The sequence below is a fragment of the Camponotus floridanus genome, unplaced genomic scaffold, assembly GCF_003227725.1.
Source record: "Camponotus floridanus strain SB8 unplaced genomic scaffold, Cflo_v7.5 scaffold23, whole genome shotgun sequence".
Taxonomy (NCBI): Eukaryota; Metazoa; Arthropoda; class Insecta; order Hymenoptera; family Formicidae; genus Camponotus; species Camponotus floridanus.
The window spans coordinates 2,221,062-2,246,043 of record NW_020229359.1 but is presented as its reverse complement, the minus strand read 5'-3'; the positions used below and the strand labels follow the sequence as shown (position 1 = coordinate 2,246,043).

Genomic DNA, 24,982 nt, shown 5'->3' with positions numbered 1-24,982 from the left:
AACTTTTAGATCCCTTTTATATTATTTAGAATTTATTTACCATATTCGAATTTTAATTTTCAAATCAAACATGATCGAATTAGCCCGAAGCGAAAGTCGACGAGACAAAATTACATAATGGAAAAATGAAAACAGCAAGAGAAGTCCTCCCGAATTCATACCCCTCTCTTTCTTGCCCTTTTTTTCCCTCATAGTTAACTCTCGGATGCATCCATTATTTTTCGGCTTGCCTCTTGTATCTCTTTTACATTTCCCGGAGATGCTTCCGAGGGTTAAGAAGCCAGACGTCCAACACGATATTCGCGTCATCTTGCTTGCGAATCGCGATGGATGACGGCTTATCCGGATTGTGATGCTTCGCGGCCGAGGAGGAAACGTGGTGAGGTGGTAGTGGTAGTGGTGGTGGCGGTGGTGGTCGTCGTATAGTGATCGACGCGATGGTCCCAACCCTCGATGGCACCCTCGTCCTAACGGTGGTAAAAAAACCGTAAAATCACGCGTTCGCGCCGCCGATCACCGTCGCATTTCCGGTCGTCGTCGTCGTCGTCGTTGCCGACAACTGCTCCTCCGCCTCCATCATCTTCAGCTTGCGCACCACCTGCGCGTGCTCCTCCAGCAACCTGGCGAACTCGCCCCGTCTGGTCTCGGCCTCAACCTGGATCTGCTTGATCCTCTCGCGTGGCCCGCCAGGACTATCCAGCGGCGTCTGCGACGCCGAGTTTTGCGAACTGCTCTCGCGCGACAGTCCGTCCAGGTCGGAGCCATCGCTCAGGATCGAGTGCGAATCCACGTCGTCCACGATGAGACTGAAAAGAGAGCGCGATGTGATACTTGAGCAATCTTATCAGGCAAGATAATTGAAATGCAAGAAAAATGAGGAAAATCAGAAAGATATTAATAAAAATGTTGATAAAAAATGAAATAATAATTATTGTATAAATTTACGCGAATGACACTGTCATTTCTTTGATGTATACACATGTCGATACAATATCTAGAAACTGGGACAATCGCTGATTATTTTTTGTCGAATTTGCATTATTTCCTTTTTGTCTCTCGTTTTTGTGTTATTATAGAAATGACATTGGTTCAATAGTGTCTAATCTATTTCCGTGTTTGTTTTATTATTATTATTTTTTTTTTCGTAGGCGTATAACATATCTCGAGGACTCATTGTTTTCGCGCGGGAGGCTGAAACACGCGCGTAAATCCGTATCTGTTATCGACGTCAGAGGAAAATCCAACCTCCGCGTGTATATCTCGACGGTAACCCGTACTTGATGATAATACTGATTGTTATCGGACGCAATAACATTATGCACAATACACAATAATATATATATATATATATATATATATATATATATATATATATAATATGCGCATATAAATAATTTCAAAAAAAATATTTTACTTTACATGCGCGATTTTAAATTTATATGTTGGATCGAGAGAATTTTCTATCGCGCTTTCATCAATAAAAGGCATGAAATTCGTGGAAGGAGAATTATTTGCGCGAACATATATATACATATATATATATACGTATATATTGTATATCGGAAAAATGATTCGGCTGCATTTTTTCGAGATTTGTCCGCTCTTGACATCATTGCATGGTCGATGAATAGGGAAAAAATTGCAGCAAGGATTTCATTGTCGTCGCGTTTCTTGCAACGGTGAGATGTCAGCCGAGAATAGGATGATTTCTTTTGCCATGTCGCGTCCTTCGCGAAGTTCATACTCGCGAAAATGTTGGCGGCAGGTATCGATCCGAAAGCCGGCCATGTATTCCGAGTCTCGTTTGGTACAGGCTTGGTATCTCGTTGCACACATCCTCGCTTTATATATATATATATATATATATATATATATATATATATATATACTTTATATACACATAAGGTTGAATCGCTGCACAATCGAATCTAGAATTATCCCTCTCCAACACGTCTCGCATTTTAGGGCATTGTTTACGCTCGAATTTACGAGTTTCTTTCGCTGGACTGCTGATATCACCGACGAAAAAAAGATGAATGCGTTATCGCGCGCAAAAAGAAAACCCTAAAGAGCTGACGAGATCTTCAACTTCATCGACGCAACCCTCTTGATCGATTATATTTCGAAATTTTGTCGACGATGATTATCTATAAGTCGAAATCCTTGATGAAGATTGAATCGACTTTGACAAGAGGTGAAATATTTAATTCATGCAAAGGAGTGTCTTGAGGACTTTCTTGGAGATATGTTTTGGAGATTTTTTAGGAAAATTTGATTTATACACGATTTTTTGAAGTAGAAATCGGTGAATAATTATTCTATCTTGATTGCTGGCTGTTAAGTGTCAACGGTATTTTTCTTAATAAGAACTCAACATGCATGATTGAGATTTAAATTCCACATCAGATTCCACAGGAATATCGCGATAGTCGAGTAGAATGAGATTAATTTGCTTTCACGCGAAATACTTGTCCAGCAAGATACAAAAATCGTATCGCGTTCTCCGAGATAAATAGGGAAGTACGAACATTGTGTATGTGTGTATGATCTTTCTGACGGTTACCTACTTTCGTACAACGCCGGGTATTCACCCGAGAGACGAAGTGGCGAAATCAATTTCGCGCGGGTTAAGGATAGCGCGAACGGAAGACGGAATATTCGCCTCGTCAGCGCGAATGCCTGCCACCGCGGTAATCACAAGCCATTTTCATGGCACGTTGCCGCAGCGATGGCGGAACGGGGTCGAAGGAACGAAAGGCGAAAGGGCAGAGGGCGACGATCGAAACAGAGAGATTAATCGACGACAGCCGTGGCGGCCGGTGGCACGAGATTTCGCAAAATTTCCCATGCGAGTGGAATGCGACTTCTTTCTCGCGGGTCACCGTATATATATATATATATATATATATATATATATATATATATATATAAAACTCATAAAATCATATATCGGATTTTTTTATCGCAACATTAGCTTAAAATGGCGAGAGGAGAATGTGGATATTCACGAAGTAATTTTTGTTAACGATCCATTTAATGTTTTTCAGGTATCTTTTTTTATTACATCTTTTTATACATCGTAGCTGAAAATATTTGTGCAATCAAATGGTCATTTTTAAAAATAAATTTTATTCCGATAAATTTTATTCTGCAAGCTCCATAACATGCAAACTATATTTATAAAGGTTTTATAAAAGTGTTATTTATATAATTTGCACGTCAAAGCACGTCGAATGATATGACATATTGGAAAATTAGCAACGATTTTTCAGGATAAATTATTATTCATTACAAGAGTGACTCAAAAAAAAAAAGATGATATATATGTAATTATCATGAAATGTGCCATGTTGAGGCGTAAATCATTTATTCGAAAAATGCTGATCTAAGGAAGTTGGAGGCATTCATGACGTCCGGTGTACTATCGACGTTTGCCTCTCTGCGGCATCGCGGCCGCAACGATTGTCGCTTGCGTCAGACATTACGTCACCGGGAACCGCGTGTTGCCGCGGAAAAGTATTGATTTTTCGGAAATTGCAAACTACACACGTACACATGTGACGTGCGTACGAGTGGGATTATTTAAAAGCGTACTTTCAAAAAAAGAAAAAAAATACTCCAGAATCCTTCTCTTTAAATCTTGCTGAGCATCTTGACGAGCATCGACTTGCTAAAAGTATACTCCATCTTTCGAAATTTTTGAAGAAGTTGCTCGCGAAATTTTAATATCAAGTTCTTATTTGCCTAAATCAAAGACAATATCAATTGAGAATCGTATAATCGCGTTGTAAACTTTTCTCACATTGCTTTTAAGATAAATGGCTCGGATATTATTCGAGAGATTACGCCGAATAGGGGAGAGAGGAGATGCGTGAATGGCGTTTGATTGCGCTCGAGAAGACGCGAAAATGCGATCCAGACGATACGAGAACGCGATCCAATTTATTTTTTGCGATAGACTCGATAATAGCCTCGCATTGTTTAACGAATAGTACCGTTCGATGCGATATGCGTCTCTTCTGGCGTCCTTAGAACTCCTCCTCTTCCTTCCCCCTTTTCACTCCTACCCCCCCCTCTCTCTCTCTCTCTCTCTCTCTATCTCTCTGTATCGTAACTTTCTAACGGTATCTTAAACGTGACGTCAATGATTCAGCAGCTTAGCGAGGATCGCCCGTGAATGGACGATTGGCGATATCCAATCGGGAAAAGCGAAACCGAGTGCATTTCAGACAAAATTTAGTGCGGAACTTTCCAATCTCCGGTCGATCGAACTTGGGTGAGAGGGTCACCGGAGTATATCGATTGCCGGATTCACGAGGGAGCTTAAAAGCGCTATTACGTACGCCAAAAATGTTTCCCCCTCTGCCAGATACTGGTTATTTAATTTACGACCGGAAATATCTTCTCCCCGGATCCGGTGACATATCCTGATTTTGTGTTAAGCGTTTTGATTGAGATTTTTTTATTTGTTTACAGCAAACACATATCTTTTGCACATAGTTATTATTTTACATGGTAAATTTCTCATTTATTTAATCCAAAAATATCACTTTATTTTTTTGCAGATTAATATAAGAGTTAAGAAGAGCTAAGAGAGTGAGAGAAGAAATATCAATAATCGTTTTTATATTACATATTTTTTTAACAACAAGAAATATGCTCTTCAAAACAAAATTGCAAACACTGGAGTTACTTTTATTGTTTACTGCTCGTATTATTTATGTGCAAACTTTGAATCGCCAAGTAAACCGCAGAGGGTTAAAACATCACACGTGGAGCAATATAAGTTTGTAGCGGCTAAAGATAGGCTTGATGCTTTCGCGTTTTTTTCTTCATTCAGCCGTCTGTCTATGACGCGATACTACTACTTTCTCGTTGCATTACTTATGAGCGACTATCAAATCGAACGACGTCGACGTCAACTCGCGAGATCGATCGATGCCGCGCTCCATAAGCGCAATAAAAATAAAGCAACGTCGCTAAGAATAAGATCGCGCACGGCCAGCACTGACTGCCAAGGCATTTTTTTTCCATTCACTATCAAACAGTCGTATGCTAGCGCGAAATGGCTCAAAACTGCCTGATTCTCAAGTTGCCGCTGTCGCTGTCGCTTCACGAGAAGACACGATCGATACTTGCACTTCTAAATCCGTGCCCGCTATTCTCATCACGAATTTTGCGACATGTTCTAATGCCGAGGTTTATTTGCGGAATATCACATCCAGAATGTAGACAAGAATCGAACAATTATATTTGGCGTCAAATGCCCGGCGAAAATACGTTGATTAAGGCGAAATGTGCTTTAAAGTCGTGATGAATACGTTATTTGTGCATAAAGATACAAGATGTCTTTAATTAATAAAAACATGTTAAAATATTTCTTATAAAATTACTTGAAATGGAATCAATTATTCGAAATAAAATATTAAAGAATTTTGTAAGGAATAGGATATGCATTGCTTGTTGTTAATTTATGATCGCAGAAATATCTTTTTTTAATCGACTTTAATATACAATGTCAATATTCTGAAGTAATATTAGTTTCATCAATAAAAGATTATCGATTTGTATCATAAAATATTGATTTACTGACTAAAAATAATAATACTCTATTATACTTAAGCATTTTTATTCATGTGACAGAAACTCGTATCGATATACTGTCAAAGTATCCTATTATCTTATTCATGTACACCTACGCCCCTCACGACAATTTATAAAGATGAAAAATACGCGAATCTTTGAAGAAATTAGATGATTTCTTTTTTTTATATTTTTGAAGACAAATTAAAGGAGACAGAATACATTTATAATTAATTTATGATTTTTTTTGTTTAAACTATATTTAAAAATAGGAATAAAGATTATTTTTAAAGATTACTTTGACAAAGATATATGTATATGATATTAAATGTCTCTTTTTTGACAATATTTAAATTAGCAATAATTCATTTTTTGGATCATATTTTTGATCGGTCCAAAAAAATGAATTATTGCTAAGTGATATCTTTTTTAGGAAATCACGAAATAAGAAATTCGAATCGTCCTTGCCACATCATATCATTTGAATACGTGAAAAAGAATTTCCGTTAAAATTTAACTTTAAATCTTAATCCTCTAACTCTCTATATTTCCGAAAAATCCGTTATTAGGAAACTATATTATGTTCGTGATCTGTAGATTAATGTAACAGATGGCTAACTAATTTCTCATTCCTGCACTTCACGTAATAATGAATTTCTAAAGGTCACGTGTCGAGAAATATACACCCACGAAAATCCTTGAAATAACCTGTCGACTTCTCTTCGGTGAAATCAGTGATGCGTGTATGTTGTACCCGTTTTTTTTCGAGTGCACTCGCGCAAGATGCGTAAATTTTGCATGCATAAAGTAAGAAAAATGAAAACTTGAAAAGAGATGAATTAACAACGCAAAAAATTGATCAAAACACATTGCATATAATTAATGAAAAATATATTACATTTTATAATACTCGGAATTAAAATTATATATAAACAAAATAATATTTTATTGCAGATGATTAAGTAGCATTTTATTTATGTAGAATAGAATAGAATTAATGATCCCCCTGATTTAAAAAATTAGAAAAATAAGTTAATTATTCTTTGAACTGAAATTTTAATACATAAATTTAATACTGAAATTTAGTCACATAATTTTAAGTTTTTTAAAGTTTATCTTACCTGAAAGCACCGTGGATTTCTCTGCCCGATGCCATCGTCACTGCGATATCAGGTAACGATCCTGCAATGAACAGAAGAGGATGTTAGTCTTCATATAATCATTCTCGAGGAAAAATTCTACAATTTTTCCTTGCATATCGAGGCGCCGTTACGTTGTCGTTACATTCGTCCTCGTCTGTTTCCTTAAACAAAATGACTTTTCTTACGTTCAAATTGCTTTAACGTGAACGAGGACGACGCTCTTTATCTTCCGCGAGTTTTCTCATGTGAAACGAAACGTCCCTTGGGAAAGAAAACGATGCGTCCATTATTTTCAAATGAGAAACAAATCCATCTTTTAATTATAATAATCATAGTAATTTTAATTAATAATATATTTAAAAACTTGCAATTTTATATTATAAAGAAAAAGCAATTTTATATGATAAAAAAAATATAAGAGAAAAGAGAGAGATAAATAATAATAAGTCATAATTAACAGCCAACAAGGTATTAAGCAGTATTTTAAAACAAAAGATTTCAATTGAATCAAATGAATAATATTTAATTTTTTAATAAACCATTTGTGGCTTTTTGTTTACATATTTTTCAAATTTTCCAGCGTTTTATCAGGAAATATGCTCGTTAAAATGTCTGAATTAAATTTAAACGAAACTGCAAAGAATATACATATCCCTGTGTTCTAATTATGACACTGCGCGCATTTGTTAACCCAGAGATAACATTATACATTTCCAACCGCGGATAATATGTCAGTATTTAAGGCTTAACGACGCGCGAAATCCTCTCGGTAATTCGCTTGGAGAGAACGTTTGTCGCAATTCGTGCTCGGACAGTGATGCCCTTCTTCTCCTATGGGAGGACATAACTATACTTCATCGGTGATGTCACGTGTCTCTGAGAAAGTGCACGAGATGTATCCCATTTATTCAGGAGACAATAAGCGTGTGTCTGCGAAGGCACGTTTCGTCCGAAGACTATAAATTCTGAACGTAATTGCTCGTGTCCAATGATAAATGATCCTATTGAAATGTCAACGATGTTTTATTCTAAAATTGTGTCTCAGATAAAATTATTACTTATTATGTAATCGCGCGAAAATAATTATATCGAGAGCAAACGTTTTTGGGGACAAATATTACACGAAATTGAAGAATTTACTTCCAATCTGCGTTAAAAAAAGATCAAAGATTGTATAAAGTGTTTAACTTTCCTCTACCGTTTCTCTTGTAACACGAACTTAATCTTCAGTTTTTCTAAAATTAAGAAATTCGATTTAGAAATAAAAACACTTCAATTCTTCAAAGTAGAAAGGGAAAAAACGTTACTTTCTCAATATATCGTATAATTACTTTTCATGAACTTCTTCACTTTAACATTCTATAAAACTTGATATAATAATTTAAAATTAGTTCTTATTAATTTCTCTCTCTCTCCTTTTCTCTCTCTCTCTCTCTCTCTCGCGGAAGATCGATATCGAGAATGTTATTAAATAGATAGACAGTCTTTTTGGGACAGTAAATGGACAACATAATCCAATATACAATATTTTACTATCGAGACTTAGAAATGTTCGGATTTGCGGATTTGAAAGTTCTGTATCCGGCAAAGCAAGCGAGCAGTCGATCAATTTATAAATTGTTGATCGTCTTGCTCGAATGTCGGGAGTGACGTCTCGATCGTGATAGATCGATTTTCTCCACGCCGGTAGCGTGCATCCGTCGACTGACACTGACATACCGTCGTCTTCTTTCATCTTTTATGGGACGCGTTCCGCACGCGCTCGATTTTTCTATGCAAATTGCAGACCCTCTCTTTCTCCCTATTTAATGAAGATCGATCGGTCGGACGTAATATCGAGCCATTCACGACAGCGTTTCCTCGAGAAGAAGCTGTTCTCGTCCTGGTCATTCTTTTCATCCTTCGAATGTTTCTTCATTTAAATCAGTTTGTCGACTTCGAGGAAATAAGACAGCGAGTAAAAATTTGAGAGGGATAGTTGATCTTATCTGAATAATATATCAATCTTTAATCTTTGATCGAAATAAATGGGAAATTTGCATACGAGGAAAAATATGGAAGATGTATGTATATGTGTGTAAAAAATATATGATATAATATTAATTATAGATTTTTTTTTATTTATTTTGTAAATATGTTTTTATATACTTTTATTTTCGAATTTTATTCTCATAAATTATATTCTATATGTATATGCTTCGCAATAGCTTTTATAAATATTGTTAATTTATAAACTTTTGACTAATGTTAAGTCATTTTTCTTGTCGAGAAGTCTTTATTATTTATACGTTACGTGTGATTTAAATTTCAAACCAACATCAATTTGTTTGAAAATGATATGTATATATTGATTTGGAAATTTTTAATATTAAGCAGCAATAAAACCTTCAAGGGAATAAGGAGAAAGGGAGAGTTTTGACCTTTCCAATTGTTAGATGGCAATCATATGCATTAATTACAACGGAGTGCGGTCGTCGGATTATATGGCACAGCATCTCGGTACAATATGAAAGGTCATACAGATTGTTCTGCAAATTGTGCTTTAATTCTTCTAATAGCAACTTTTTCACTAAATTTCAAAATTGATGCAACACGAGATAATTTGTGCGGAATCCTCTTTATCCTTGTATTAACTTTTTAATTTTTATTCATAATCATAAGCATCTCGGTAATTAAGAGAGTCGAAAATTAAATCTTGTCTGCAGCGAAGTCCTTCTACGGTAATTGCAAGCAAGGACAATCTCCCTTTGTTGCATATAATTTTATTTGGATTTTAATTTTGACGACAAGTTGGTTTGAAATCTGTCGAGAAATACTACATTCATTGCGAGTCTTATGAAACATCTAGCACGACCTACGTGCAGCATTACGCGAACCATATAATGTGCATACAAATACTATAATTAGTATCGATTTCTGTATTACGTGTCATACAGATACATCAGAGCTCGCATGAATTGTCATGAATAATCCTCGTACAACACACGCGCTTTTCTTGCGATGTCGAGTTAATCAGCAATCAGAAATGTAAATTAATATTTGAAATTGTAGACTAAAAATGCAAAATAATGTGAAGAAAAAGAATGTTATATAACTCTAAGAATAAATGAAATAAAAATATGAAACAAATATATGAACAAAATTAATGAATAAATTAACAAATAAATAAATTAGAATAAATTAAATTAAAAATTATTGCGTATTAAATTGTATGATTATTAATTATATAATTATTAATAAAAATATTTGAATACTCAATTAATGAATAAAAATATTTATGATATATATGCTACGTAGATATAAATGTGAGAATGGAAAATAAATGCTATTAAATAATAATTGTTATCATAGCACAATTGAGTGCACATTTCAGAGTATAATAAAATTGAGATATAGAACGTGATTATTGAATCAGGCTCTCTATATATATGTTAATTTAACGTGCATCTCTAATTAGGCGTTTCTGATTGAAACCTTGATCTCGTAGACAATTGCTTATGTTGCTTCATTAGTGCAATGCTTAATTAAACGTAATATGCGATGGCCTTTATAATGTTCCGATATAATCCGAAATCAAATACAATACCAATTTCGATCGATAAACTCTCCTTTTCGATAATTTTTTTCTAAATTCAATAATTTTTTAAATTTGATAATTATATTATTTCTAGAGATTCTTAAATTTTTGCACACTATTTATACAAAATGAATCTACATTTGTGCACTGTACAAACTGTGATATTTAGTTTTCAATTTATATTATTTTAAATTAGACATGCAAATTTTTTCATTATCTTAATGCAATGTTATTGCATTAAATATACATAAAAGATATCAGAAAGACAAAATAAAAAAATATTTTATTAGAAAGACATATTATAAGAAATATTTCAAAATTAATGAGAATGATCTCTCTCTCTATATATAAGTGAAAATATATTGTTATGAAAATATTATGCGTATATCATATGCCAAAAGTTACACAAAAGATTAAGTAGAAATATTTAAATTAGGTAATTATTTAAGTTTAATTATATTAGTTTAATTATCCAAGTTATAGTTAACATATTTTAAATGCGGAATGTAATTAATGTTATTAATAATATATATATATATATATATATATATATATATATATATACATATTTCTATAGCTAAAATATATTTATTATTTTAATTTTTGGTATTATTTCTAATTTCTATTATTACTTTGTAAGAATTGAAAATAAAGTGGAATAGATAGAGTAACAGTTTTTTTATTTCTAATGAAATTACTTCTATATGTATTTTCGGCATTATATACAACGTGTCAAAGAAACAATGAAACGAACGAATTCGCTGACAGTAATGTGATGACAACAAGCTATCGTTCGGTAATAATGACTCTTCTGACTCAATTGAATAGCCTTCTACTATTGTTTTAACCGCGACTGCCAATATACACTCAAGATCTTGCACAACAAATTTGCATTGCCACATAGAATTGGCACACGTCGAGAAAGAAAAAATTTAAATCTTTCGGTCACGAGAAGTGCACAACCGATCTAATTATGTTTTATTGTTGAATGTATCTAAATATATTGCGTATAAGATATACTGATAAATTTAATTCGAAAAATATTACTCTCTCAGGCTATAATTTCTCTTAATACATTTAATTGTATCAAATAATAGTCATATAATAGTCATATTGATTTCCATTTTTTTCTCTTTTCATATCAATAAACCGAATTTTTATATATCAATATTTTATATATTATTTTTTGCATATTTTGTATAATATTGAATATTGTCTTCTATAACTTGACATTGTTAATCGAAAAAATTTACATATTGTTATGTAACAAACAAAGAAATAAATCAGAGCGTGAGAAATGAAGACAAATATTTTTTTAAGTATATTGATAAAATCAATTAATTTAAATGGCAAAAAATGAATTCTTTAATCTGATTCTACATCTCACAGACAAGCAAGTTTGGTAGAATTAAATAAGAATTACAAAGAAAAAACAATTAATGATTGAATCATTAATTACGACGCGAGATATTTTGGAAATTTTAATGTTAATTAGCTTTACTATATATATGTTAATTGTAAGTAAGACTGCGAAGAAAAGTGTGAACATAAAATAAGCGAAACATCAGCCGATTACGTTATCATATGATCGTTTAGGGCTCTTAGGTCCAGTTGCAACATATCTGTCCGAAATTGTTAATGGGGATAAATATATATTATGTTGCGACTGAGTGGAGCAATTTGATCCAATCGCATCACTCAAAATTCGAGGGAAATTTAAATTTAAGCGCAGTATGACAGCCGGCTGATTTCTCGGCCTTTCGGCGACGCCAATGTAAATTTAAACGTCGTTCATGCCGGATGAATTGCGAGAAGACCGACAGGCTCATTTCGCGACTGACACTCTCGTCCGGCACGCGGAAAGTGTAATTTGCGTATATAGGTGAACAGGTGTACCTAAGGAAGAGAATAAGATAGATAGAGAGAAAGAAAGAGAAAGAAAGAAAGAGAAAGAGAAAGGTATGAAATAAAAGCGAAAGAAAAAAAATTAATTTATTATTATTTTGGGACCTGACTTTTTAAAAACTGATGAAACCGAAAAAACCGAAGAAGAGACTGATAAACTCTAGAGAGACAAAGAGAGAGAAAAACTAGAAAGAATGAGAGAGAGAGAGAGAGAAATTATCCTATAAAATTTATCATATGGAATTATATAAAGAATTGATGAAAATTAATTGATAAAGTGGAAAAAGGGATAATAAGATTATACTTAATCTAATTAAATTCTTTTTCTCTCTCTCTTTTCTTTTTCTTTTTTTTAAAGACATTTATATAAAAATGATATATTCATTTTTAGATTTATTTGTATTTATTAATGTCTATCTTATACATTTCATTCTCTATAATACAGTAAATAGAAAGAAATAAATAGATATGTAATTTAAGTAGAGATTGACGGTTGCGGTCAGACATTTTTTCGTACTGAATATCTAATTATTATTTCTCAATTTCCAATGAGAGAATACAAGAGGTGTAACATACATACACACGATTTATTCTATTAATTATTCTATTAATATTCTATTAATTACATATTCTCAAATTATTGGGCAAAATTATTATCTGAAAGTTGATCAAAAAATAGGAAATATATAAATTCGCGTAAAAGAATACTAAAATCGAGTACACAAAAGATTGATTATAATTATCTATTAAATAATGGATTACAAAATATTACATTACGGTTTATTTCTAAAATAATTGATGAACCTATCGAGAGAACTGTTTTCCAGAAAAATCGCGGTTTAAAAAAAAACGTGTCGTTTATTATTCCGTATAATCGAGTAAACGGCAGATTTTCCTATAATAGGACATTTTTATCTCTTTACCGCGTTTTGACTGCTCGGATATTCCAGGAAATAGCGAATGAGAATATATCTGTCGGAGGAAAATTTCCGATTCACCCGCCCCGACTTAAGCTCGAAATCAATTATTCATCACGCCCAATTGAGCAGTCGAGCAAATTTTGCTCCAGCTCCACGGCCGCCTTACGTCAAACGAAACTAATAAGTCAGTCTGTGCGAAAGATTAAATTTAAGGTGGAACTTAAATTTGAATGGAATCGATCGCCGCAGAGCCGGGGCTTTAAATTTCATTTGAGATACGACCAAAATACTCTCTCGGGAACACCATTTCTCATAGTTAATCGAATAGCGACGATTACGTTTTCGCTTCGTTACAAAACATTTCAATCTCTTCGAGCCGCAGTTAGTAGTAAGAGTAGTAATAGGTTTAAATTTAAAAAAAAATGAGAGAGAGAAAGACTACGAAGTATTATAAGTGTTATAAAAATAATTTTTTTTTAATAGTATTTCATAGCAAATTAATATTTTTATTCTAATTATTTTTGTATAATAATATTATTTCTGTATCATTCAGTGTGTTCATTTATAGTTTATTAATTGATTTAGCTAATTATCGAAACTGATTAAAACACAATGATAAATTAATCTCCATTTTATGAAGATGGAACCGGCTCGAAAAGATATAAAAAGGAAAACATTGTTCTTTTTAGTTAATTTTTCTCGTTGTAATTAATTTTTTCACAAAACTAATTTATATAAAATATATTAATTATATAATTTATTATCATTGCGGATATTATTATCGCGTCAGTCTAATTTTATGATTGATGATTCGTTTGTCCCGCTTCGTTAGATGTGAATATAATCCGATTCAATGAATTAATAATTAAAGGGTTTAACGAATATTAATTTCGACATCGGTCGAAAGTATAAAATTATCTCGCAATTCGAACATCATTTCATTTCAACTTGGAATACATTTTCCTATTTTTGACTACTAATTTAACCGACTAATCTCGCTCGAATTTGATTAACGTGATAGATTAAACTTCGGAATTAACGGATCTTAACCCGCGCGTCGAGAAATGCGACCAACCTGGGGTCATCATCATCATCCTCAACATCTGTCCGACTCTATTAAGGGTGGGTAAGGCTAACTTTAAGGGAGTCCCTCTCCGGAGACCGATCGATTGCTTGCAAAAGTGCCTGTATATTTCACCCCTAGGGTGACATGTATAAAAATACACGCGAGGAATGTACTTTCGTCGCGCTTTTCTCACCTCTCACCATCTGTGCTCCAAAACTTCCGGAGTCCCGGTCGTCCCGCAAAAAGTTCTCCTCGATGATCGCCGCCGTTTTTCCTCTCTTCTTGATCCTCTCGATTCTACGGAACTGAGCGCGAAAACTGACGCCGTCTCCCTGTCTCCCGCTCGCGTTTACTATCGGACGAGAGATTCGAGAGCAAGACGAGGCGTGAACGCGATCCTCGCTCCTCGAGCGTCCCGCGCGGACTGATCGACGCGGCCTCCGATGCTCGAGCGCGTCGGCTTCGACATCGACTGCAGCCTCTCGGCGCCGGATGGAAGGGGTTGCAGCCGGTTGCGAATTTTATCGAACTCATACACTCACCTGTAAAATGCCGGCGATTTTCGACTAATTAATCTTTTCACATGTGACCTTTTTCTGCTTAAATTCGCGTAAAATTAAAGAAATATTAATCAATAATTAAAATTAAAGAAATATATTAATAATAATTAAAATTAGTAATAATTAAAATCAAAGAAATATACGTAAAAAAATATTATTAAATGATTAAGATTAAAGAAATATATTAGTAATAATTAAAATTAAAGAAATATATTAGTAATAATTAAAATTAAAGGAATATACATAAAGAAATATTAGTAAATAATTAAGATTAAAGAAATATATTAGTAATAATTAAAATTATTAATAATTAAAATTAAAAAAATATACGTAAAGAAATATACGTAAAACTACATCAAAATTTATTTTTATACTAATAGTAATAAAACAATAAAAATAAAAGCTAAATAATATATAATTTAATATATAATATATATAATATATAATTCTGTAGAGCGATTCTGTATAGAGCGATTTTTTTTTTAAATATACATTATAATTTATGCAGCAGATTGGGAAAAATCACACACACAATAAATACATCTAATTTAATGCATTGAATCTAAATAAATGTAAAAAATCTAAATAAATAAAAGAAATTTAAATAAATGTATTTTTTAAATGAAATGATGCTGATAACAGCATTTGTTGAAAAAGTCCTCATCCGATAGAAATATAGATTAATCTCGACATTGATGAAACTGTTCTTTATCATGATCTATCATGATTAAAGATAATGTAGGAAAGCGTGCATCATCGCTCTGCTTGCAATGAATGGGAAATGTGTGGAACTCTCGGTATGGTTTCTAGAAAAATCATTGCTACCCTCGCTCCGTTTGTTTTTTATAAACATCCTTAACATCTTTTTCGTCCGCATTGTATCCCACATGCAGGCCACATGTTTCTCGCGTGCTGGCCACACATTGAGCCAAAATATCGGACGAGACGCGTGCCATCGAATTCTTTTTTTGCTTAAAATTCTAATAGGTAATTTTTTCTTTCAAGATCTGGGGATGTTTATGCATAAAAATTACTATAACAATAGGCAATATAAATTGTTGTTTTGGCACTATCTTTTTTTATCATATTTTCCTAATTTTTTAATTATTAAATATTTTCTTTTATTTTTATTTTAAATATTAAATATTTATATTATTTCAATAAAATTGCTTTGGATTATTATTGTGACTGATTTTGTACAATGAGCGGAACTCATTATTGTGTAATGATTATTTAGACTAAATACAGCATAGATCAGCTTGAAGCTACTTGAATTAACTCGTTTTCTATATGCTCGATAAATTATAATCGAACGAGGCATCGGGAGAGTGACATGGTCGCACTGCATGACGGCCTCGCACGTAATAAACCCTGACATACTTCGTTTGAATATCGGGCTCCAATTTCCGATATATAATTCCGCATGTCCGCCAACGAGACCGGAATATTGTACGTGCTATCATCTGTCATCGCCTTATGTCTCCTTAAACTTTTCAAAACTTTAAGAATAATATGTCCTAAAGAATATTTAATTTACTAAAAGAATATAAGATCGAAATTATTTTCATGTCATTCCTTATTGTGCACGATAGCGAAACGTAATCTTTTATTTTAATAACATCTTAAAAATAAACAGAAATAGAAAGAAAAATATTTTTTATTTTATTTTTATGTAATTTGCACATAAAACTTATTTTAGATTATAATTCATAATGAAATTTGAAAAAAAATTCTGTTTATTATTTTATCTTACGAGATAGGAAACATATATTTGAACTAAAATATATATATATATATATATATATATATATATATATATATATGCTCACATGCACAAAATACATATCAAAGTACACACATATACATATAAAATATGCGGCACATAAAATTATAAGTGGGTTATAAGTGGATTTTTTATCTTGAATTTTGTCATGATTTTGTCTTTAAGATAGATATATCAGGAATTAGATTAAGAACTAGAACAAAATAAAAATAACAAAATCTATTTATAATTTTATGTTCCGCATTTTATTTTAATAAATGTGTGTAATTTGATAGATATTTTGGGCATTTTTTATAAACATATGTGTATATTTTAACATCCTTCAAATAATATTTTTGTCTTACAAAATAAAATATAAAACAATAGAATTAATAAATAGAATTTTTTCCAAAATATGTTACGAATTATATGAATAAAAAATGTATCAATGAATAGATGTATTATAAAATGTATTATAAAATGTATTATAAAATGTATTATAAAATATTTAATTACTTGCGAACTGCTTTGCAGATATTAAATTGCTTGCAAATTGTTTTGAATAAAATACCTTTTCAAAATTAGATACATGTAGTATGATGCGTCGATACTCATTTACAAATGTGAAAATAAACAATCGATGATAAACCAATGGTTTTTTATTATTCATTTTTTCTCTGATAAATATAAATGAGGACAAAGCTCGTTTATACTTCTATTATTCTCCGCGAAGGAAAGGGTGATGATCGCATAAAGGGAAATTAAATTGGCGCGAGGACAAGGGCTATTTCTCATATGGGGATTGGATGAGAAAAGTTTTTGGCGACATCTCACAAGAGGAAAAATTTCGACCGTGCGTTGATAAAAAACGACTATTACTCGTCGAATTTCGCGGAGCAATGCGTTTACAGTTTATACGAACAACAAATGATTCATGCTGACGTTTGTGCTGCTGTCCGAGAACACGTAATTTACGCGGAAACAAAAAGATTGCCTGTCATTGCCAGAGTTGTTAATAAATAGAAGTGCACATAACTTTCGAGACGAGAATCATTCAATAAAATTGAAATCATGCTGAGTTTTGCTCGATAGCTTTTGTATTTTTGCCATGATCCTATCAATTTAAGAAGGAAATTACTAATTGAAACATTGCAATTTTTATAAAAATTGTTTCAGGAAATCACATACACTGCAAATTCTCATTAACACATTTATTTATTAGAACAATTATAAACACAAAAAGATAGTCAATTATTTTTAGTTACAAAATTTACAAAAATTTTTGTTCTTATTGTACTTTAAAGTATTCTAAAGTTATATTACTAAATGTGATATATTTTATTTACTCGTGAAATTTCCTCGTTGAATTTCCTCGCCTAAGATCCGCACCTTGACGTCCTCGGTGCGATAAATTTTGATCAGAACTTATGACACGAGCTTCTTCGCTGAAATGAAGTTTGTGGACCTTTCACGACGCGAGAAGAATGCGATTTATCGTTGAAAAATATGCCATGGAAGTCACGGGAACGTGCGAATAATTAAAACAATCTGCGCTACTTCTCGCACTTCGAAATGTGCAGTACACACACAGCTATTTATTTTAACATACATGTCGCTTCTGCAAATGTAAGCGGATTTACATGTCCCGGGATGAACATATGTGTGTGAGTCTGGAAGAATTCGAGATTAAACGGATTACTTCCGCACTTAGGCACCAGTTGTTCTATTTATTCTCGCATAGCGCGAGAAAAGATTCTCTTTAAAATTTATTTAAAGAGAAGATGTATAAAAAAGCAGAAGGTAAAAATATTATAATACATAAACTTTAATCATACACACACAGACGGGAATATAAAGTCAGAAAATGTGAGAAGAATTTTTTTCCCCTAAATATTTCTTTTCTGTCTAATATTATATCATAATACTAAATCTAAAAAAAATTAAGCTGCAATAAAATTAATTGACATTGACCTTTAAAATTAATTGACGTTGACCTTTAAAATTAATTGACGTTAATGGGATTGACCTTCAAATAAATAAAGTTCAATATCAATCACATGTAAACGATGTGAATCAGTAACTGTATAATGTACATGACATCTATATATGTTATAATTAGAAAATAACAAAGTATATTAAAATTCTATTAACATGGAATTTCGAAAAAATACATGTAAAGAATATCGAAAGAAAAAAACGCGAAAATATGATATTAAACTAACGCTTATAAATATTATTGCAGCTATAACTGGGCAAAGATTTGAAGAAAATTTTGTTATAATATTATTTTAATAACTAATTACTTTTAAGATTTATTGTTAAGATTTTGTCAAGTATATTCCATAAAATTAGCTTGGAAAAATTTCAAAATTTCTGTTATTCTAATTTAATGATATACATGGCGTACATATTTATACATTATTCTTAATGTTTCAGGACTGATACATGGTCTGAATTCTATAGTACTCCGTACGCTACGTGGGAGTGCTATTACACGATGGCGTAATGAATGAACTATAGTGGGTTTCAGGGTCAATACGAGACGAGAGAAAGAGAGAGGAGAGCTTAGAGAGAGAGAGAGGGGGGGGGGAAGGAAGAGGGAGAATGAGAGGGATGAGAGAACAGATGAGATAGAGCACGGCGCGCATGAAGCTATAAATTATTTCGGTTGCCCGCTAATTCCGTCACGATACATGATGGGCAAATCGTGCTGCTGGTCATCAGCCACCACTGCGTATGACGTAGTAACAAATCATTCGCGATACTTAAGCTCGCTCGGCCAACGTTACCGTAAACACGTTGGTAAGCTCGCGAGCTGTCAGCGTGAATGTATCCTGATATTAATCACAGCCGTTACGGAAAGAGATGTTCCCACGATCATCGATTCTAACATAATGTCCTAATGATAGAGTATCGATAGCGACTAACCGAATCGTGTGAGAGCACCTTAAACTGGCCTAATTCCCGGGGAGGGTTTACGTTGCTTGCGCAAGGATCAAAGAACGATATTTTCATCTGTGAAAAGAACATTTCAAGTTTTTTCTTCGTTAGGAGAATTTTTGCTGCTCGGTAGCAAGTGCCAATTTAAAGTTTCATATGCATTAATTAAATATATGTATAATAATTGTATCTTTATATAATATTTTATCTAGATTTTAGCTCTTACTTAACTTTTAAAGGAGCTATAATTTTTATAATAATGTATCCTGTTAGCAACGTTTATTTTTTTTTATATAATGAGCTTACTTCATAAATATTGTACCCACGATTTTCCAGGTAATCCGTTTATTTAGGGAAGTCAATCAGAAAACGAATTTCTCGGACACGACGGAGACGGTTACACGGAACCGATCTCACGACTAATTCCTGTAAACGTCGGATACGCGGGACGAATACACGAACTCGATTACGAAATCGATTACCTATTTGCACGGCTTGATTAACTACCGTCATGTGTAAAGCAACGAACTCGATTATGCGCGCGCCAAATCGGATTTGCATCGTCAGATGCACGCGAATCGCACAATAACACCCGAGACAAGATCTTAAAAGCACGAAATCGCCGATATATCATCTTCGATAAGAGTAGCTTAATCCACATGTACATTTCATTAACATAATTATGTGTGTAGAGAATGATAGTAAGAATCTTAAATTAATTGCATGTGAACAATATCTATAATTATTCAAAATCATCGAAATAATTTTCTAAAAATTGCGTGGATTTTTATGTCCTCCAGAAATTTAATTATATCATTCATTTTTTAATTCTCTTAATATAGGCAAAAAAATTACTCAAATTTTCCTAAAAGTTTTGTAATTTTTACTTGAAGAAAAAAAGGTGCATTAATTAAATACATTGAAATAGTAGATCACTCTTTGCCATCTCTTTTTTTCCTCCTCTTGAACTATACATATAATGAAATTCAGGGTCACAGGCGGTACGAAGCAATACGAGACGGTAACCTGGAATCCGCTAAATTATTTCGGCTGCTCGCTAATTTCGTCACATCGTGAAGGATGTGCCATCATGGTGCATTGCATACAGTGGTTCCGTCGCAGGCGACTTCCCGTGAAATTCCGGTGGTTAATAGTCGATTTCACTAGCTATCCTCAAGCTGGATTATGTGTATTTACTAAGATTTAGAGAGATATAATTATTTCGTTATCTCATATATATACACAGCAAAAAATAAAATGTTAATTATAACATTTTTCACATGTCCCAAAAAGTCCGCTCTAAATTTTAAGTTAAAATAACTCATTCGTCATATGTTACTTATTGACAAACTAAGAATGTTAAATAATTGACATAATACTTTATATTTATTTTTGTTATTGTGACTTTAGGCGTAGTAATAACATACAAATTAATTAAAAATTACATGAAAAAATAGTTACAATAATTCGTAAGAATTGTTGTAGGACATTAACATATAATAGTAATTATTTTAACTTAAATTTGTAATAGAAACATTTGATTTTAGTAAATTTGATTATTTTATATGTCAAAGTTCAAGATTATTTGAAGATTTACTTTAATTTTTCTTAAAATGTTAAACTGATCTTTGAGACATGTTGATTTTTTAAAGTGATTATGTTAAAAATACTCAAAATAATATTCCCTTTTCTAACAGATATATACAAAGTGTAAGTTATGAAGTTGACATAAATGTAACACATGAAAACGTTATAAAAATAATAACATATAAGTTGTATATTAATTTTACATTAAAGTACTAATCAAAACAACAAGAAAATTTTAACATATGGACGCACAATTTTTTATTGTGTATTCGTATCATTAAATATCTTTAAAACAAGGCATTTTTTGCGAATACTAAAATAAATGTGTTGTTTAATATTTAGGGGGGGGTTAATAAAGAAATTTATATAAAACATTTTATATAAAAATTTCAGTGTATTTAACTTTCTCGCCTTTAAAATGTAAAAAGGTATTTTTATGCATTTTCTTAAAATACATAAAGTTTAAAAATTTATTAACATTTGTAATTAATATTTTTTTCCGGTATTATTCCGATATTATGATTGTTGAAGCACTCTTATTTTTTTTAATCAATTGTTAAAGATAAATATCATCCATACAACATCACTAAGAATATAGAAAAGAGTAATGAATACACGGTTTCAAACCAATTTATCTGTTTATTTGCCTTATTAAAATTTACGCTAGTTATTCAAGTATTGAAATAAATCAGCCATTACAAAAGAAATATGTGTCACAAAAAATATTTTAGGAATAAGAAAAAATAATTTTGTTCATTATTATGTATAGATATTCCATTTCACAAAAATATTCAGAAATCAGATATATATAAACAAAATGTTTAAATATGTCTGATTTCTTTTAAAAATTTACACACAATATATAATCCTTTTATTTTTAAATTTATTCTCATATGTGTTTTTAATTTTTAAATTTATTCTCATATGTGTTTTTAATTTTAGTACAATAAAGAGAAATATGATTAACTTTTGACTTACCAAAGAAATAAACGATCGATTTGAACGCTTTCACTCCTGCTCGCTGTCTCTTGACTGTCGATTAGTCAGCTATCATTGGTTTTAGTCAACACTTAGTATTCCGCACTAGACGATAGTCAGGGACGACATCTCCCTCGAAGCCATCTCGATCGGGAGAGCCAGGCCGGTGTGTGTCAAGCGAGCGTAAACACCCCAAAATGGCGAAATATGAGCAAGGGAGTTCTGTTCTGTCGCGACAGGAATGCGAAAAGAAATTTCGCACGCGCGATCAACCGTCACGTTTTCTTTCTTCTCTTTTCCCGCCGCAAATTATCTCCTCGACCAGTGTCTGGATATTTATTTTTTCACCGCTATTAGTAGCCGTACCCCGCGGCTGCTGATTCCTGGGACATTTGGAATTCGAAGAGCGAGCGCACGGAAAAATACGCGCGGCATCCACGAATTGACGATTTCTTTTATCCTACTGTTTCCGATCAATGGCACAATTGTTGGGGATGACGGGGTTAATATCTTACAACTTGCAGCTGAGGAGAATATTGAATCGTATCGAAAATCTGGGTTAAATTGTAAGAGATACACTGATTTTTGTCACACGAATAATACAATTTATTTGAGGATTCGAAGCGCATAAATAATGTATTTATCCACATTATTAATAAATGATAATATTATTAAATATAACGGAATAAAAATTACTTCAGAATTTTTATCGAACGGTATTAAAATTTCGCTTGATAAATGTGATTTATAGCTTTAAATTATAATGAGAAATAATTCGTTTTTATTTTATCATAATATCGAGAATTATTTATTCTTTTCTTTAGATTAAGAAAGATAATCTTTATTAATCAATAAAATACTTTCTTATACATAAGTAATGCGAAAAAAATAAAAATGAATTATTTCGAATTTTTTTGCTATCTTGGAAATAATGGTGGAAGATAATAACCCTCGTTTTAGTAGCTCGTTTGTCATCAGACGTTCCTCTCTTTCTACAACTAAGAAGATCCTTTATTTCTGACACGACAGGCAGTTATAAGCGATTTACACATGAACCATAGCACGCGTAGGGCCACTTGATATCGTCGATTACGATGTGCGTCAATGATAATAATCGTCGTCAAGAGCCCCTCGACTTTGTCGTTGAATCTAATCAAAGACACGGATCGCGACAGTCTTTCTGTGTCCTCGTGCATTGTTGTGTGTGCGATTTGTCGTAGCGATAAGTACGTGCGTCAAAGCTGATACCGTATCTTATCGATTTGTCCCGTTTCTAAGATCATAGGCTGCCATGAGAAATCATCTCACGAAATAACCTGCCCTGTCTCTCTTTACTTATTCCAGAGAGAAAATCTAGAGGCGGTCGCGCGCGCGAAACGATTCGCTTTATTTTTAACGCTTGCAGAGGTAGAGTTGGAGCAAGAAGAGAAGAAAGAAAAAGAAAGAGATGCATGGCTCTTAAAATAAAAATATCGCCGTAAATGATGCAATTTATTAAATTTTAAAAGTTTTTTTTCTTTTTATAACAATCTCATTGTTATTATTATGATTTCCAAATGTAAGAATCTTTGATATAAAATTAAGAGAAAAAATAGATTTCTAGAAGTTTAATTATGTAGTGCATATAAATCAGTATTATTTATCGAGATAATATTTATTATATATATTAAAATATAGTTATATTGTAATTATTTATGACATGCGAATTATATATTAGTAAATAACTGAATTATGCATTATAATTAAATGGTAAGAATAAATTTATTTAAATAAGATCGTTTTTCTTTTTTTTTCGATTTAATTTTTACGTTATTAAAATTAGAGAAATTACGAATTATTTATCACAAAATACTTATGATAAGATTAAACGTATATCTTACATTGTGCGATGCAAATAAAGGAAAAAATTCCGCACTTTTAAATAGATACACTTATGTAGACCAATGACACCTGTCAGCTTATACGGTCAAGACGTGGACGCGCACGTGACTATCTCGAACGTGAGCACCTCAATCGCATCCGATTATTTCAAAGGAGCTTAACTCGAGAGGAAGCTCGAGAAAATCGAGCGTCCGATTGGATTACAGACCGGAATCACGGGGAAGATCCAAGCGTAGCCTTGAATGATCCATGCGGCGACCTTGAGCTGACACAACGCGCGCCAGATATCGCGGTGGAATCGCGAGGGCGTCGACGAGCGGAATCTCGCGCATACCGGGCCAAGTTAATAAAGTCCGAGCCTCGTTAGCCCGCTTTCGGCATGCTACTCTAATAGCGGGGAGGAGAGAGAGGAGCTTTCTCTTCTCCTTCCTCTACATGTCCGATGATCGCGCTACTTTTAGCGGCTGTTTCGCGCTGAAGGTAAATCATAACAACCGTCTCGAGATACGCACGGCAACCCACGCATCTCCCCCCCGCGGCAAATCGAGGATGTTCCCCGTTCGAGAAGTAGCGCAAGAATTCTGGGCACTCGAGATATAAAGAAGAACGGTATGCAAAAGCGGAAATTCATGTGTACAAATTCTAAATTCCCTAGAACACAAAACGGAAATTGAATACCGAAAATGTCCCGAGAGCTACGGACGATTATTGCAAGTAGATGATTTCAAAAATACTGAGAAAAAAAGTTGTCAACTTGACTAAAGTTGTCAACTTGACGTTCAACCAATTTATTATTTTTTTAATTAAAATATTTAAATATTTATTAAATAAATATTAGATTTAATTAGATATATATTAGTTATTTTAAATAGTTAAATATATATTAATTATATAAATATAAATTAATTTAAATAGTTAGATATATATTAATTAATTTAAATGGTTAAATATTTCAATCTAAAAAAAATAATAATTTAATTGAACGATTTAGTCAAGTTAACAAATTTTTCTCAGTGTACAAAAGACATGGGCACGTGAAATGACAGTTTTATATATTATTGATATTTTAAATTAGTTTCAT

General features: G+C 32.5%; 1 protein-coding gene and 1 long non-coding RNA gene across 3 annotated transcripts; both read right to left on the bottom strand.

Moving 5' to 3' along the window:
- LOC112637974 lies at window positions 1–14,654 on the bottom strand. 2 transcript variants are annotated; one of them, XM_025408789.1, is made up of 3 exons: window positions 14,387–14,654; window positions 6,705–6,765; window positions 1–806 (listed from the first exon to the last, which is right to left on the bottom strand). In XM_025408789.1, the coding sequence occupies exons 1-3, from the start codon at window positions 14,394–14,396 to the stop codon at window positions 494–496; spliced, it is 384 nt and encodes a 127-aa protein (XP_025264574.1). In that variant the 5' UTR covers window positions 14,397–14,654; the 3' UTR covers window positions 1–493. The 2 variants fall into 2 exon arrangements, with proteins under 2 accessions (XP_025264574.1, XP_025264575.1); XM_025408790.1 differs by having other exon boundaries at window positions 14,394–14,654.
- A 5,768-nt stretch (window positions 14,655–20,422) lies between these two features.
- Window positions 20,423–23,168, bottom strand: LOC112637975. The gene is made up of 3 exons (XR_003122850.1): window positions 22,970–23,168; window positions 22,021–22,544; window positions 20,423–20,651 (listed from the first exon to the last, which is right to left on the bottom strand). It is a non-coding gene; the product is annotated as an uncharacterized LOC112637975 (long non-coding RNA).
- Between the last annotated feature and the right edge of the window lie 1,814 nt (window positions 23,169–24,982).

What these genes read in the sequence shown, in the direction of transcription:
- LOC112637974 (XM_025408789.1), bottom strand. An exon ending in GAAATCCACGGTGCTTTCAG is followed by an intron (nt 807 to 6,704) that starts GTAAGATAAACT and finishes CTCTCTTTTCAG; the next exon opens with TCTCATCGTGGACGACGTGG.